Source organism: Argentina anserina, chromosome 6 (assembly GCF_933775445.1).
Source record: "Argentina anserina chromosome 6, drPotAnse1.1, whole genome shotgun sequence".
Taxonomy (NCBI): Eukaryota; Viridiplantae; Streptophyta; class Magnoliopsida; order Rosales; family Rosaceae; genus Argentina; species Argentina anserina.
The window spans coordinates 33430694-33446981 of NC_065877.1; the positions used below are offsets into that span (position 1 = coordinate 33430694).

The 16288-nt window shown below is 35.7% G+C and overlaps 2 protein-coding genes and 1 non-coding gene across 3 annotated transcripts in view; all 3 read right to left on the minus strand.

Moving 5' to 3' along the window:
- The window catches only part of LOC126797355 (maturase K-like), a 697-nt gene extending 562 nt beyond the window's left edge, over positions 1-135 (minus strand). Inside the window, 1 exon segment of the mRNA XM_050523995.1 lies at positions 1-135. This exon segment is cut by the window's left edge and continues 522 nt beyond it. Within this exon segment, the coding sequence (XP_050379952.1) occupies positions 1-135 (135 nt within the window).
- Positions 136-5023: 4888 nt separating this feature from the next.
- On the minus strand, positions 5024-5111 carry TRNAS-GCU (transfer RNA serine (anticodon GCU)). The gene has a single exon. It is a non-coding gene; the product is annotated as a tRNA-Ser (tRNA).
- Positions 5112-13631: 8520 nt separating this feature from the next.
- On the minus strand, positions 13632-16288 carry LOC126797624 (probable endo-1,3(4)-beta-glucanase ARB_01444). The gene has a single exon (XM_050524293.1). The coding sequence runs from the start codon at positions 16271-16273 to the stop codon at positions 14087-14089; it is 2187 nt and encodes a 728-aa protein (XP_050380250.1). The 5' UTR covers positions 16274-16288; the 3' UTR covers positions 13632-14086.

Here is a 16288-nt window from a genome sequence, read left to right on the forward strand (position 1 = left end):
ATTATCCAATAAAACGGATCTATTTAAATCACGATCATGAGCAAGGGCGTAAATAGACTCCCAAAAGATAAGTGGGTATAGTAAGTCGTGTTGCTGAGATCTATATAATTCGAAATATACTTGAAAGTCTTCCATTTTAAATTCAATTTGAATCAGAAAAAAGATAGGGGGTTTGGGGGGTTATCAAATGATACATAGTACGATATAGTTAAAACAAGGTATTTCTAAACTAGATACCTCGGAACTCATCAACGGGCTCTCTCTCTCTAGAACCTCCCCTTCCTTTCCATACAATAGGTTGGTTTATGTTCATTTATAGGATAACAAGATAGTTAGAAGCCCTTTATTTTATCAATCCAATCGCTCTTTTGATTTTGAAAAAAAAAAAAAAAAAAAAAGAAATCTCTTTATCAATATACTACCTTCTTATACACATTTATCTCTACCCCATAAAAGGGAATGGCTAATAGTTAGGGCTCATAAGAAATTTATAATCCACTCAGCGGAAAAGCTTTTACCGCATTAGGCACTAATATATTTTTAACGTCTAATTAGATGGGGTAATCATTCAAAAATTAAGAACAGAAGCTCGTTACTTTTTATTTCCCTAGAATTGGAACCTCTAGTAAGGCTCTACCCATTTATTCACTCGACCCCACAAAAAAAATTATTATTTTTTATTTAATAAATTGATATTTAATAAATTGAAATAATATTTTGGACCTATTCATTAAGAAAGAATGAAATATTCTCAAAATTATACATTGCTACGACATGCTACTTTTTCCATTCATTCCTTTCAGGATCAGTCGTGGTCTTACAAACTCTACCGATGGTATGGACGAATCTGTTTCTTCATACAAATGTGTAAAAGATGTTAGCCGCACTTAAAAGCCGAGTACTCTACCGTTGAGTTAGCAACCCAAATAAACAAATTAGAATGTGTAGATACAATCAGAATCCCAATAAATAACGAAATTGAATGGCACAACACAATCAAACCATTAAAAAAACAATGAAAAAAAAAAAAACTCTAACCCGTTCTAAACATAATAAAAATGAACAAATCCGACGAAAATACAAAAATTATCAAATAAAAGATAAAATAAAGTCACAGATTTTCAAATATTTATAGACCGCTTCTTGTCTCTCCTCTCTTAATATTATCCATTAAATATTATTAAATTTATTAATTAGTATATATCGAGTTTTATTGATTTAAATCTTAATCAAAAAAGACTTCCTGTATGACAGAAAATCTAAGAAGATTATTTGAATGAAATAAAATCTATGGAACAGGGATAAATAGATCCATTTATCCACGATCGGATTATATTTATTTGATACACTGTTGTCAATATTAATATTGACAAAAACATAAGCATACAAAAGATAAAACAAATTCTAAATCGAACTAACAATTCCAATTTCAATAAATTTAAATTAATCAAATTATTTAATTTGAAATGTAAAAAAACGAAGGACTTGTGTTGGATTGGCACTACACTATATATAAATATAATATTAAGTGAAAGACTTAATTAAGGAAGACAGGGAAGAAGTAGAAAAAAAAGAGGTTTATTCAATAACTAAAATAATCAGGTTTAATCCTAAATTTTTTTCATAGAGTTCCAAGGAAAATAATCCCATCGGGGGTAATGTCAAATTTTTATGTATATAGACCGACCCCATTACTTCTACGTCATTTCTTATTTATTCACTTGATCTTTTTTTTTTTTTCATTAATTGAATTTTTTTTGTTGATTAGGGCTAAGTTCCGTAAAAACCCCCGCCTTTTTTAAAATATCATGAACAGTTCCTGTAGGTTGAGCGCCTTTTTCAAGGAAGTATAGAATAGCGGGAACATTTAAATAAATTTTATTGTTTATCGGATCATAAAAACCCACTTTCCGAAGATCTCTTCCCTCTCGTCGGGATCGAACATCAATTGCAACGATTCGATAAATAGCTCATTGGGATAGATGAACAATACCCCCCCCCCTAGAAACGTATAAGAGGTTTTCCCCTCGTACGGCTCGAGAAAATTCAAAATTATGTCATTATGTCTATGTATAGAATTACAATATCAAATATATCCATAAAATCATAAAATTAATTAGACTATTGATTTTAGTACTTTTTTTCTTATTCTTACCCAACAAAAAATTAGTCGTATTTGCACCCTCATAACTCAAGTTGGATAACTCTGAAATAACTAAAAATAGAAACCCTTTACTTTATTTTAGATACTTCATCTATTGAGCGGTCTCTAACCCTTTAATTGTCTGTCTTCTTTAAAATCCATTTAGATTCTTCATTCTGATCTAGTTGTTAAGACAATTGAAAAAGGTATTTCCTTGTTCCAGGATCTTTGCCTTGAATCATTGGGTTTAGACATTACTTCGGTGATCTTTAAATCCTTTCAAAACAGCAGCAACATACCATTTTTTGTGATTTCTTTATGTCAAAGAATCATACGAATGTTTGATTCCTGCATAATACACTTTCCTTTTGATTTGATCGAAAGAATTTTACTAATTTCAACAAACCTTCCTTTTTAATTAGAAATTTTCTCGAATGGGCTCTTTTAGTTTATGTATCGAAAATATACTTACGAAGTTGTTCCAATTTGTTGATTGATACTAACCCTAGATTCTTGCCCCTGAAAAAAAAAATATATACTTTATACTCGAGCTCCATCCTATACTATATTATATCACCCCTCCCCCCCAAAAAGGGGGTTACAGCGGAATATAACAAATGATGTCGAGCCAAGAGCACTTTCATTCCTATAATATATAATATAAAAAAGTGGTGGATGTAAGACTCCACAGCGGATCATGTCCTTCAAGTCGCACGTTGCTTTCTACCACATCGTTTTAAACGAAGTTTTACCATAACATTCCTTCACTTTGGAACCCATATGTAATTGATTCAATTATGAAATCGTGAATAATCATTGGTTCGAGTGGTACATAGTAATCTATACCCTTTTCTTCTATATGAAAAAGGGGAGTCTCAGCAAGAAAAAATAAACTTAACCCATTTTTTTAGATTAATAGAGATTAATAGAATTAAATATTGGAAATTCTATAAAAAAATAAATATTTTTTTTTACAAATTATTTTGATTCTTTTATTTATATAATTCGAAATTATAAACTATTTTTCTATGTATTGTAAAAATAAAATTAGTTAACTGAATTATAACTAATATAACATGAATAAATAAATATAATACGAATAAATCAAGTTATTTTAAATCTGTATAACATAATAGTGATAGAATAAATTCAACAATTTCACACTTCTTCAAGTACCAAGAACTCATAGCGGTTCGTTACAAAGATTAAATTGATTGAAAAATCTCCTATACGATATAATTATTTGCATTTTGCAAAAAATAAAGTTTTACAGCAAGGACTTTTCGTTTTTTATCATCCGTTTATCATTAGTAAGAGAGAGATAAATTTATATTGGAGTAAACTGTCTGTGATTAAAAAAAGATAAATAAAAAAACACTGATGTAAGAGAAGATTGAAATTTTACGTTGTTATTTTTTCATATTTATACTGTAAAATCAAAATCATTATTATTTAACGAATTGCCACTGAATTCAATTTCCTATTTCATATGCGTGTTATTTCAACTCAATTAAATTTGTAAAAAAAAAACAATAATCACATTCTATACCAATACTCTACTCTTAATCTAATCTTAATACAGACAATCTTAATACAGAAGGCTGTTATAAAAGGCAACCTTATATATATATTTTATTATGATATATATTTTATATTAAAATTTTATATTAAAAAAGGAAAAATATTATAATTTATAATAAAATATAGACTGGGTATGCTCTGGGACGGAAGGATTCGAACCTCCGAATAGCGGGACCAAAACCCGTTGCCTTACCACTTGGCCACGCCCCATTTATTTCTATTTGACACATTAATATTGGTACGGGTTATTCGTCAACTCCAGTCTAAATATCTATTGTTTTAAAAATAGATTATTAGAATTTTTATACATGTAAACTATACATGTAGACATAGAATTAAACTGAATTTATTGATCATTACATATAATTCAATTAAGATATTGTACGAAAGTATGATTTATTCTATTCTCTTTTGATTTGAGATATAGAAGGATTTTTGGTTGGGTGAGTTCAAATAAAAGGAAGTTTTTTGGTCTATCTTATTTTATTTTTATTCATTTTTTTTTCTTCTATCAATAATAACATATCTAAATAAAATATCTATAATAATAATAAACTCAATTAAATTTATTAACAACTCAATCAAAATAAATACAATTATCCCCAAAAACAAAATGTTTGTTATGCTTAATATTTTTAGTTTGATCTGTATCTACCTTAATTCTGCTCTTTATTCCAGTAGTTTTTTCGTAGCCAAATTGCCCGAAGCCTACGCTTTTTTGAATCCAATTGTAGATGTTATGCCGGTGATACCCCTGTTCTTTTTTCTCTTAGCCTTTGTTTGGCAAGCTGCTGTAAGTTTTCGATGATATTTTTAATAAAGTGCCAGACAAATTCATGATTTATTCAAAAAGAAAATTGTAGAATTAATAAGCTCAGATAAGTCCTATACTTTCAATTCAAATATTGAAATTATTGTACAACCGCGACAAATCTAGATCACCCCACTTTATTTCTTGGTGTCAAAATAAAAATAAAAAAAGTCGGGTATGTGGTATAAAAGTGGAGAATCTATTCTCTTTTTTCCTAAAAAAAATCTTGGAGATTGTGTAATGCTTACTCTCAAACTATTTGTTTACACGGTAGTGATATTCTTTGTTTCTCTCTTTATCTTCGGATTCCTGTCTAATGATCCAGGACGTAATCCTGGACGTGAAGAATAAAAAAATAAAGTTTTCTTTGCTTGATTTTAAACTCTTATTAGTAAGATTTTATCTATTCCACTTATTAATTTTTAACTAGTTAATAAAAAAAGAGCTTGCGATAAATTCGAAAGAAAATACCAAGTCATCAACTAAAACGGAAAGAGAGGGATTCGAACCCTCGGTACGAAAAACTCGTACAACGGATTAGCAATCCGACGCTTTAGTCCACTCAGCCATCTCTCCTCCCAATTGAAAAAGGATAATACTATGTTACATTATTATAAAAAAAATAAGGCTTGAAAACGCCCGTCATAGTATATACTCTTATTTTTTATTTTTTTATTTCGCCCGAGGGGGCTTTTTAGTTCCACGGCCCGGCTAAGGGCCGGGCCCGCCCTTTTGTTCCAACAAATCATAACTAAAAGATTTATTAAATTGAAAAAAAAAATAACTAAATAAAAAATTTGAATTTCTATGATATACCATCGAATGGTATAGAATCAAAGTGCCATTTCTTTCTTGGTTAGTCCTTTTATTCCGGTTCCGGTTTAAATAAGAAAAAGGAAACTCTCGTTTGTTGCTACAATGTATTTTTGTATTATAGATTAAGTTCGAAACAAAAACCTCGGGGAAAAATGTTATTGAGTTATCAAATGAATCCTCTTTTCCAAATCTCATTAGGTCCTCTGATACAAAAGGTAAACGCTCTAGTTTTCATAATGCTTTTCTGATCTTTTGTTTTCTTTTTTGATTAGGGTCGACAAAAGGTCCATTTATATACAATAATCTGATTGTAGCGGGTATAGTTTAGTGGTAAAAGTGTGATTCGTTCTATAACCCTTTTTATAGTTAAAGGGTCTTTCGGTTTGATTAATATTCATTCCGAACAAAAACTTTAGTTCTTGAAAAGATTAAATCCTTTCCCTCTCAATAAAAAATTCGAGGAAGAATATAAATTCTCGTGATTTGTATCCAAGAATCAATTTTAAATTGAAAGATTGGATTATGAGATTACGAAACATAATTTTTTTTATTGGATCAATACTTCCAATTGAATGAGTATAAATAAAGGACCCATGGATAAAGATAAAAAGTGTATTTCTAATCGTAACTAAATCTTCAATTTTTCTTTTCTGTAGGGGGAATTGAAGCAAAACAGCTAGTAAACAATGTCTTTGGTTTACTAAATACATTGATAAATTGTTTTAGCTCGGTGGAAACAAAATGCTTTTCCTAAGGATTCTTTCAAATAGAAGTAGAGAACGAAGTAACTAGAAAGATTGTTAGATGGCCGGGGGTGGTGAAGCTGGTGGAGGAGATGCTACAGTTGGTGGCGGGGATGATGGTACAGGTGGTGGGGGTGAGGAAGCCGGAGGGGGAGCGGCTGCGGCGGTTGGAGGAGGGGAGGAGGAGGACTGTGGAGGAGGGGAAGAGGTGTCATTGGTTGCAGAAGTGTTGGAATTTGATGGAGGGTTTGCAGAAGGTGAAGAATTTGGAGAAGGTGATGTTGTTGAGGACATTTTGGATTAAATTGAATGCAAAGTCTACCTAATTTTGGATTGTTATAGGTTCCATCAATACTAGTTCTCAAAATCCAGAGCCAAAAAGGGTCTCTTTCAGTAACAGAATCATAGATCAGCTACCATTACAAAAGCAAAAATTCGATCCCACAATGTCTGCCAAATAGTGAATTGACCACAACCAAGTAATAATGGGGCTAAAATTCTCTGATATATCAAAATGCCAGAAAACCCCCAATTCAAACTGACCTGGTAAAACTAAAGTCTTCTATACTGGTGTACTTGGTCACCAAAACTACACTGAAAACAACAGTTGAGATAAACTCAAAATCCAAGCACCACCCAATTCACAAAAAACCCTAGTCAGAACTCAGAACACAATCAACCCCTTAAAAACTGAGCAGAATTCAGATTAAAGCAGCCTACTTTATATCAAAGCTTCAACCTTTAAATTTTACTGGGCAAATGCAGCAGCACCCAGATCACCAAATCGAGCAGGGAGACAAACCCAACACGTCAAAAAGCTCCAAGAATTCGTACCTATCTATCTCGGAGATCGTCTTGGTTTGCAGAGTTGGAATCTTCTAAAAATTCCTGACAGTGTTTGTGTAGAAAGGAAGCGCTTTTTGTTTGGGGTCAGTTGAGAATGGTGGGAGAGATGTAACCCACAAACTACGCAAAGAAACGTGGGGGCGACTTAGGAACAGAGCTCCACATGCAAAAGCGCGGCAGTAGCATCCAAAAACAAAACAATGATTGTGAAAAATTACTCACAGAGCATGAGAGGGATAGCAAAAATTCTTAGTGTAAGTAACGCCTTCTTAGGATGTTGTTAATTACTTAATTAGCTGTTTGCCTGTTTCTTTCTGTTTGGTTTTTTTTTTCTTAATTGAGATTTTATCTAATTAATACGATGAATTGTATCAACTAGTATGACACTTTTTTTCTTGTAATTGAATGGCAACACTTTGAGGGATATGAATGCTTACAAAAATCTACGGGGGTGAAATGTTTATTTTACATATGTTTCGATTCAGATATTAAAAGTCTGTGAACTGTGAGCGAGAGTCAAAAATTAAATGTTAAACTCGGTGAGTACAATGTGAGAAAATAAATTGAAAAAAAAAAAGATGTTTAAAAAAGTTGAAGATGAGGAAGAACTTTCATTTCCTTAAGAAATCGTCTTTAGCACAAGGCTGAGATGACCTAAAATGAATCATCTAAGCATAACATAGTTACCATACATGTATCGGATTATCGGAGTAAGGTAGTACTGCAATGTGCAATTACTATAGATACCCTCTTATTATATGTTTCAGCTCACTGCTTGAGCGGTGATCTAGTGTGAGAAGCTGACTAGATGTCTAGATTATTGGGGAGCTTATAGCCTGAGTCGTGGAGTACATATAGCGACCCCATCCGTCCAATTAGAACTTAAACGTTGTGTTTTGATTGTTATTAATTGAAATCAGAGAATGTTTAGGGGAAAGGAGGTGCAGAAATAAGAAAAGCTAACAAGGAAAAAGAAAAAAAATAGAAAATATGGGAGTCAAAGCTTGAAGCCGCGTAGGATTTGAATTCTAATTGCGAGTCAACCCTGAAAGTCATAATAAGTATTTGATCATGAGAGGTGATTTGATCGATGAATAATGGTGGAGATCTCATTCTCATTGATGAGCAGGAAGAAACAGTCTCAACTCTCAACTGCCATGTTGTCTCAATGTGCGCATGTAGAAGAAGCATCAATATACAAAATTAATAATCATAACAGCTTCTAAATTATTAACTTGTTGCATTTGCTTGTATCACACACAAAAAAAAAAAAAAACTTGTTGCATTTGCTTGTCATCATGTTCTTCGGGTGCTATTTGGGTTTGGGGAGTTCTTAATGAATTAAACCATCTGACTAAGTCATCATAATCTTCTACTCAAAGGCTTTCCATGTTGGTTGAGCTGATGATGGTATACAATTGGGCATCGTTGGTTGTTACTTGTTACCAATGTGTTCGATCTTTTGGTCTGATGACTCTGATCGATATTGAATTGTACTGTACTCGATGAGATCGATTTTCTCAGTGTAGCTAACTGGTATATAATAAGAGTTATCTGAGAAAGCTGGTTAAAGAATTGAAAGATTGCTATACATAACATCAGAGGCGGATTCATATGAAGGGCCGGTTGGGCTGCAACCCATACAATATTTTGACAAAAAAAACCCTAGATATATATATATATACACAACAGCCTGTAACCATACAAAAACAAAAGACTAAGAAAATTTGCTGCAAGCCTCCAAGCTCCAACCAAATTTGCTTCCTCCCTGGATCCGCTAAGTTTGTAACTCTCTCTCTCTCTCTCTCTCTCTCTGGCCTTAATTGTGTATAACAGCAAGTTGGGAACGGCAAGAGTAAAACCCAGATTGATGGTAGATGAGTAGATCCATAGATTGGTAGTATTAGTGAGCAAAACCCATAACCAAATTATCAACAAGAGTAGTTATTGCGGTTGTTGCTGCTCGGGAAGTCGGGAGTAACATCGTTGAGGGTTTGAAGTTGTCGGCGGCGTTTGTGCAGAACGTTATCACTCAAATAAGATTGCTATGCTATCTCCAAATCCTATTGCCCGTAAGGTACGTTCACGGTTCATCCCTCTCGCTTCTTCAATTTTAGGTTGTGAATTTGTGATGAAATTGGTCTAGTTAGGATTTTCAATTGAAATGAGATATGGAATTTGAGAATTACGAGTTGATTAATTTCAATTGTTGCCTAATCTAATGTTTTGGTAGAGAAATCAGATATATGTGGAGCTTTGAATAAGAAAACCATTATATCCAATTTTGATATAGTTGCGTGACTGCATGTACATAATCATGTTAATCTTAACATATTATAGTGGACGTACTTAATTTATTAATTTAGGAAAGAGCATAATTTAAGTCTTGTAGATTGAGTTGTGTTTGGTTATTTTTTGCTTGTATTTGATGCATGATATGATAAAAATTACTGATTTTCTTTGCCAAGCACTTCAAAAAAAAAAGGCCATAGACATATTGAATGCTCTTCGTTTTCTTTCACTCACAAAATCAAAACTTCAAGATATGAGAGAAAATGGTTGGGATGCTAAGATTACGAAGGTTATATCATTTTGTTGCAAATATGATATAGTTGTGCCGGATATGTATGCTCCTTACAAAAAAAAAAAGGATAAGGTCTTGTGAACAAAATATCACAAATGAGCATTACTACCGAGTCAATATACTTAATGTTGTGATCGATTTTCAGTTGGCAGAGTTGGATAGTAGATTTCCAGATGATTCCTTGGAACTTCTTATTCTTAGTGCTACATTGGATCTATATGATAATTTTGCTTCATTTAAATGTAAAGATGTTTGCAATCTTGCTTCAAGGTTTTATCCGGAGGATTTTACATCATATGAGTTGCAAGCTCTAGATATGGAGTATGGGTATTTTATAGCAGATATTCGGATGGATCCAAGATTTGCCAATCTAACATCAGTGCGTGATTTATGTCGGCAATTAGTTGAATCAAGAAAAGGAGCATTCTTTTCTATGATCTATAGATTGATTTGTCTTGTGCTTACTTTGCCGGTCTCTACAACAACAATAGAGAGAACATTTTCATCTATGAACTTCATAAAGAACAGACTTCAAAACAAGATGGAAGATGAGTTTCTTGATGATCTGATGGTTCTGAACATTGAAAAGGATCTTGCCGATAGCATTGACAATGATTCTTTAATTACAGAGTTCAAATTGAACGGGTCTCGTATGGTGCAATTTAGATAGTTTAGTATTATTTACAACATATCTATGCTTGTTGTTTTCAAATCACGGAGTTCGGATTTATGTCCCTCATATTGTATGTTTTTATTGAAAATAAAAAAAAGACGTGAGAATGAGCTTCCCACTGGGTTCCAAACCTCAAAAAAAAATTGTGTCCTTAGTAACTAGCCTAGACAACTTTCGGATCTTGGATCCGCTTCTGCATAACATGAAGAACATAGAGTTGATATAGAGGACCATGCTGATGGCACTTGGACTCTCGTCATATCCATTTACTCAATCGACAATGTATTGACCAGCGCAAACGTAGACTCGTAATAATTACCAACAATAACACCACCACCGATTGCATTCTCATCAACATCGTCATCAATCACATAAATATCAATCATCACCCGCATACGCAGTCTCTTCCCACCTGCATAAGGACTAGGTTTCGGTGCCGCCTCAGAGGCTTTGAACATTACTTTCTCCACCATGGAGCTACGCTCTTCCAGTGGGACTAGCAGTTGTCGAAGGGTTTCAGATAAGACAACATTCATGTATGATGAGCTAGAGTCGTCAAGTTCGATCGAAGTCCTCTTCTCGATCACCCGGGGGATGACATCGCTGTCTAGGAGTCGGTCCACCTCGTTGGATGTGACGCGTCTGATCACCGCCTCGAATTTCATCAAGAAGATATTGGCGGTGCGTAGGTTTCTGTTAGAGAGGAGAGATCTCACATCTAAGAAGTGACAAAGAAAATAAAGTTTATAAGTTGGTATATAATAACCAATTGTACCGAAGCCTTTTGTGATTAAAACCCAATACATGTGAGGTGGTTAAGTTGAGACAATATCGATACAGTTAGTCCACGGGCCACGTTTGTCGCTGTTTAACATGGTATCAGAGCGGATCCCTCTCCAGTCGCGCCTCCAATCTATCGTGGGCCCGAGTTGGGTGCCATTTTGTCATGGGCTCAAGATGGGTGTCATTATCATGCCATCAAAGAGTTTCCGATTGGATGGTCACCAAGTGTCGTTGGTTACTGGACCTTGGTTTATTTCGTCTCAGTATGTGGAATGTTAATCTGTCACGTGCAAACCTAAAAATTATGTTGCACGTGAGGGGGCGTGTTGGAGAGGAGAGATCTCACATCTAAGAAGTGACAAAGAAAATAAAGTTTATAAGTGGGTGGATAACAACCAATTGTACCAAGGTCTTTTGTGATTAAAACCTAACACCTGTGAGATGGCTAAGTTGGGACAATATCGGTACAGTTAGTTCACGGACCACGCTTGTCGCTGTTTTAACAGTTTCCAGGTTCAATGACGCCTACAAGTACGTTGCAAAAAGCATCACCCACCACTTGCCAATACTCACTACTGGCCATGGCCATGTACGTTCTTGACTGGTTTGAACAAGAATTCAAGGAAAGAATAAGAAAGATAGAGTTTTGAAAGAGACAAAGAAACATCTATAAGAATGGTAAGAAATAGGGGGCATAAGTACAATTCTTATCGCTAGAGAGAGAGATATCAAAATGACCGTACGTGTCCGCCCTTAAGTAGGATTTTTTCACTCAACAAGACAACAGAAGAGTACTGAACAAAACAGATTGTGTTGAAGAAGCCAAGAGTACTGCTTCTTCAAGAAAAATAAAACAGGGAGTGCTGAAGAAGCAGAAGCAAAGCTTCCCCAGGATAACGGATTGTGTTGCCTTGGTGTGCACACAATTGCTTCCTACTCCCATCTCTGTAGACCTGTTTTTTCCCAAAGCTAGACCAGCTGCCCTGGCTAGTTCTCGACTGTTTATTCCAACTGGTGAAGGAAAATACTCACGAATCGTGACGTATCTGCTGGAGTACGTTTGTATCTGAGCTCACTCTCCAAAATCATGGCGTTTTGCAGTAATCAATAACCATGAGAACTGCATGAAATCAGGCACTTAATTACTTGATCGACTACATGAGAACTGCTATAGTGGAGCACAAAAAATCAGGCACTTAATTACTTGACTACATGAGAACTGCTATAGTTTGACCAAAATCAACAACCATTCTCACTCTTCCTCCTTACTTGTTTCCCAGTGTGACAGAGCTTCTGCAACTTGGAGTGATAGGGAGATTCCTCAGATTTTCATTCAGAAAAAATGAATCTCTCTTCACAAACCTCATTGCCCTTGAACAGTTTGAATAAGCATACTAGGAAAGAAAATAAGAAAGGTAAAGATTGATGTACTGGATGTTATGTTCTCTTTCACAAAGAAACTTCTATGAAAATGATAAGAAACTGGGGGCATATATACTTCTAATATAGTTGAAACTGAACAACTGTGTACCTGTGAGTGCGCGGTCCCACGAAAACAGAGAGTTCTGAAGAAGCAGAAGCAATTAGCTTCCTTAGACAACGTACAGATTGTACGTGTTACCTTTGTGTGTGCACAACTAAGAGAGAGTGTAACATGCATTTTTTTCGCTGGTTGAGGGGCACATATATAAGCCATTCAAACAACTTTGGCTCATGTACAATGCTTCGCTGAATGTTTTCTAACTCAAACTTCAGTAACAAGAGAGAATGAATTGTGATTGAATTTAGCTATATGACTTGTAGTAAGAGACTAGTTCACATATTCGATCTCTTTCTACGTACAACATGACCAATCTAGCTTCTCCTTTTTGGTTAGTTCTCTGCCGATCTAGTTAGCTACCAAATAATGTTTGTTGTTTATCTGAGCAAGATCCTGGCTTACAAAGTTGTATGAATGCTGCGTAATCTATCAGATAGCATGTAATTATATCAGCAAATCACAATGTAATTTATTCAGAAAACAGCAATCTATTAACCAAGCAACAAAAAACGATATAGAAACCTGAACTACACTCAGATTGTTTCCTATTGAATCAAATAGACCCAAATAATAATGCAGACCAGGTATTACTTGGTGATATTTCTCAATAATCTACACCACAAAAGTTCATATTCACTGTAGGTATCGTCAGCAGATGCCTAATACAAACATCACAGTTTTTTAACTCCAACGTCAATCAGGTCAATTTTTGATGTGATCATCCTTGTTGTAATTTTCACCCTCACACCGGCCATATATACTGTTCTATCTTACTACCAGTTGTAGCTGAGTTTCCAAGAATCTAGAAACTCCCAATTAGTATTTCACCGATAGATCAATGTCATGTGTTGCAGAGTTGGAAACTATACTTGCACGTTATAAATTCTCCGTATTCTAAATTCTGTGTTACATTATTTTTGCTTGAAATAAATTAGGAAACTACTAATAAGAACAATAATAGATTCAAGAATGTCAGATACGCATATAGTTATAGAATGAGTAAGATGAACAGAATATATACTACATATATATATATATATATATATATATATGATGCAGGATTTGAAAATGTGTTAATTCACAGTATGAGAAGATGACTTACCGGAGAGTTATCGTGAGGGTTGAAGATAGCATGGACTTCTGTTCTGAACCTCAACTTGATGAGGAGATGAATGAAATGAGAGCAATTTTTAGTAATAAATCAATACATGATTATTTTAAAATGACAACATGTCTTATATGCATGTCTGTAAAGTGTAAACTACTTCTTTTCTGTGGGCTGTAAAGAATGAAAGAACAGGTGAGGGCGTTGTTTGTAAAGTATTTGTAAATGACCAGATTCATAATGACAAGTAAATATTGATGAAACAAAAATAAAAGCTCATAAATTTAGTTGAAACTTGGAACAAGGTATGAAAACGGATAAATATATATTGCAGCAAATGAAAAGATAAATCTTGTATCAGTAAGTGACATATAAACGCAGCAACAAAGAAGAATTCACAATGACATACAGTAATCACGTCGTTTGTTATTCAACACCACCCAAATCAACTATTTGCAAACTCAGTGATAGTGCTTAAACCAGCATATGTTCTCTCCATTTTCACAACCATCTCCTTCCTCACCTCTGCTATGGATCCACCACAACAGATTCGTGAGCGAGTTCCCATCATCATAACCATTCAGGTTCCTAATCTTCGCCAAAGCTCCTTGTTTGTCGTAAATCCCTTGCAAAGTATAGACAAACCCTTTCCAACCTTCTCCAACACCCTCTCTACTCAGAGCTGGTTCTGTCCACTCCACAAGTTGCCTAACAAAGGCAACATCAGAGAACAATACCTCAGAGATAGGTAAAATGGGTAGCAGTTGGATTCCAAGCCGGCACTCTTTCCACTCCGGAGGAGCAAACCACAGTCCGCTGTCCCTCTTATTAGCCCATAGCACTCCCACTACCCTATTTTCCCTTGTGAAATCCTGCTCATAAGTGTTATCTCCCTCTTTTACTTGCCACCACATTTGAGCTGCCTCGATTTCCAAGGCCGCAAGGATTGATCCAGTGGCCACAAGATGAGTGTCTCCATAGGCTAACCCCAACAATGCAGCTGAATAGTAAGCATTCACAGCCTCACTTGTGCTCTCTTGATTCCTACCATCTCCAAATTCTGTCAGCCCTCCTGCCCATGAATGCAACTTATACAAATCAAAGCATCTCAAGCGTGGATAATTTGAGTTTTCCCTCCTGCCTAAGTTCATAAAATCCGCGGCAAGTGCATAAGCTTGAGCCCTATACCTCCTCCCCCATGCTGGATCAATCTTAGCAAGCACTGAAATAGCATAAATAAAGTACCCTAAGTGGTAATGGTGATCATTGTAAATCCCAAACCCGAAATCTGCTCCTGAATCCAATGATCCTTGTTTAGTCACAATACCACCCCATTTACCATCATGCAAGAAACCATTCCCACCAAAAGTACCATCCAACCAAGGCTCAATTGTATCACTCAAATACTTCCTAATCGCCGGGATCACATCAAGATAACACACCTCCTCAGCAATCAAAGCCAACCTAGCAGCTCTAGCAATCAACTTCCCATAAAAATACGAAGAAGTAGTCGCAATTGATGCAGAACTCAAAGCCTCAACATCTTTAACCAGTGCAGAAATGATCTCAGAATAAGAGTCTTGTTTAATACCTCTAGTCGAATGCCAAGTAACCGAAACAGGGTCAGGCTTCAACACCCATGAATCACCCACAACACCAACAAGATCACCATCAATGCTTTTGAACTTGAAATCCTCCAAAACAGTGACATCACAATCGTCACCATCAATGAGCTTCAAATGCAGAGGATGAGCCAGCATAAGCAAGTCTCCCCACCCTTTCTTCTCCCATTTGTACTCCAATGCAAACGGCTTCGTGAACACAGCTTCACCGGAAACAGGGTAGCAAGAGCTGAACCGATCAAGAACAGACTCGAACTGCGGGTCTGATTCCGGCAGTATTGCAATCCTCACAATGCCGGAAAACCCAGTTGAAGTGATCAAGGACACGCTGGGATTAGTAAGATCAATCGAAGAAGATGTGTAGACAAGCCATGTCTGGTTGTTGTTGAGTTTGACGGTGTACTTGGTACGAGACTCATTGGAAGAGAGAGACAGAACAGCGTGGATGGTTGAGATCGAGATGGAAGTCCTGTTCGAAACAGAGCACGTGAGAAACGGGCTTCCGCGTACGAGAAAGAATCGGAGATTGGAGGAAGGGAACTCCAGAGTGATGCTGAGATCATTGAAGGAAGAAATGACGTGTCTTTCTTGTGGGTTTTGGGTGTTGGAGATGGTGAGGTCAGCGTTGAAGACTTGGTACAAGAAAGCGGAGTTGGAGAATCGAGAAGGGTAGCAGAGGGAGAGTGCAGAGGCGGCGGATTTGATGAGGTAGGGGTGGAAGTATTCGGGTTGATCGCCGTTTTTGAGGGTCAAGTTTTGGAAGAAGGAGTTTGTGGGGAGTGGGGTTTTGAGGAGGTTTTGGGAGAAGAAAGGAGAAGGGTCAGGCAGGACTGTGGATTGGGATTGGGGGAATAGGAAAGGGGTTTTCTTGTGTGATTGAGGCATGGTTTCTGGTTCAGGTGGTGGTGATGGTGATGGTGATGGGATTGGAGGAGGAGGAGGAGGAGGTATATAGGGTTTGGATTTGGGTTTCTTGAAACTCTTGGAGATTAAGGTTTTGACCCTTCTCCTGATCTTTTTGAGCATTATATATATTTGTAT

Bases quoted from the DNA above. Each gene is read 5' to 3' on its own strand.
- LOC126797624 (XM_050524293.1), bottom strand. From the start codon at position 16,273: ATGCTCAAAAAGATCAGGAGAAGGGTCAAAACCTTAATCTCCAAGAGT.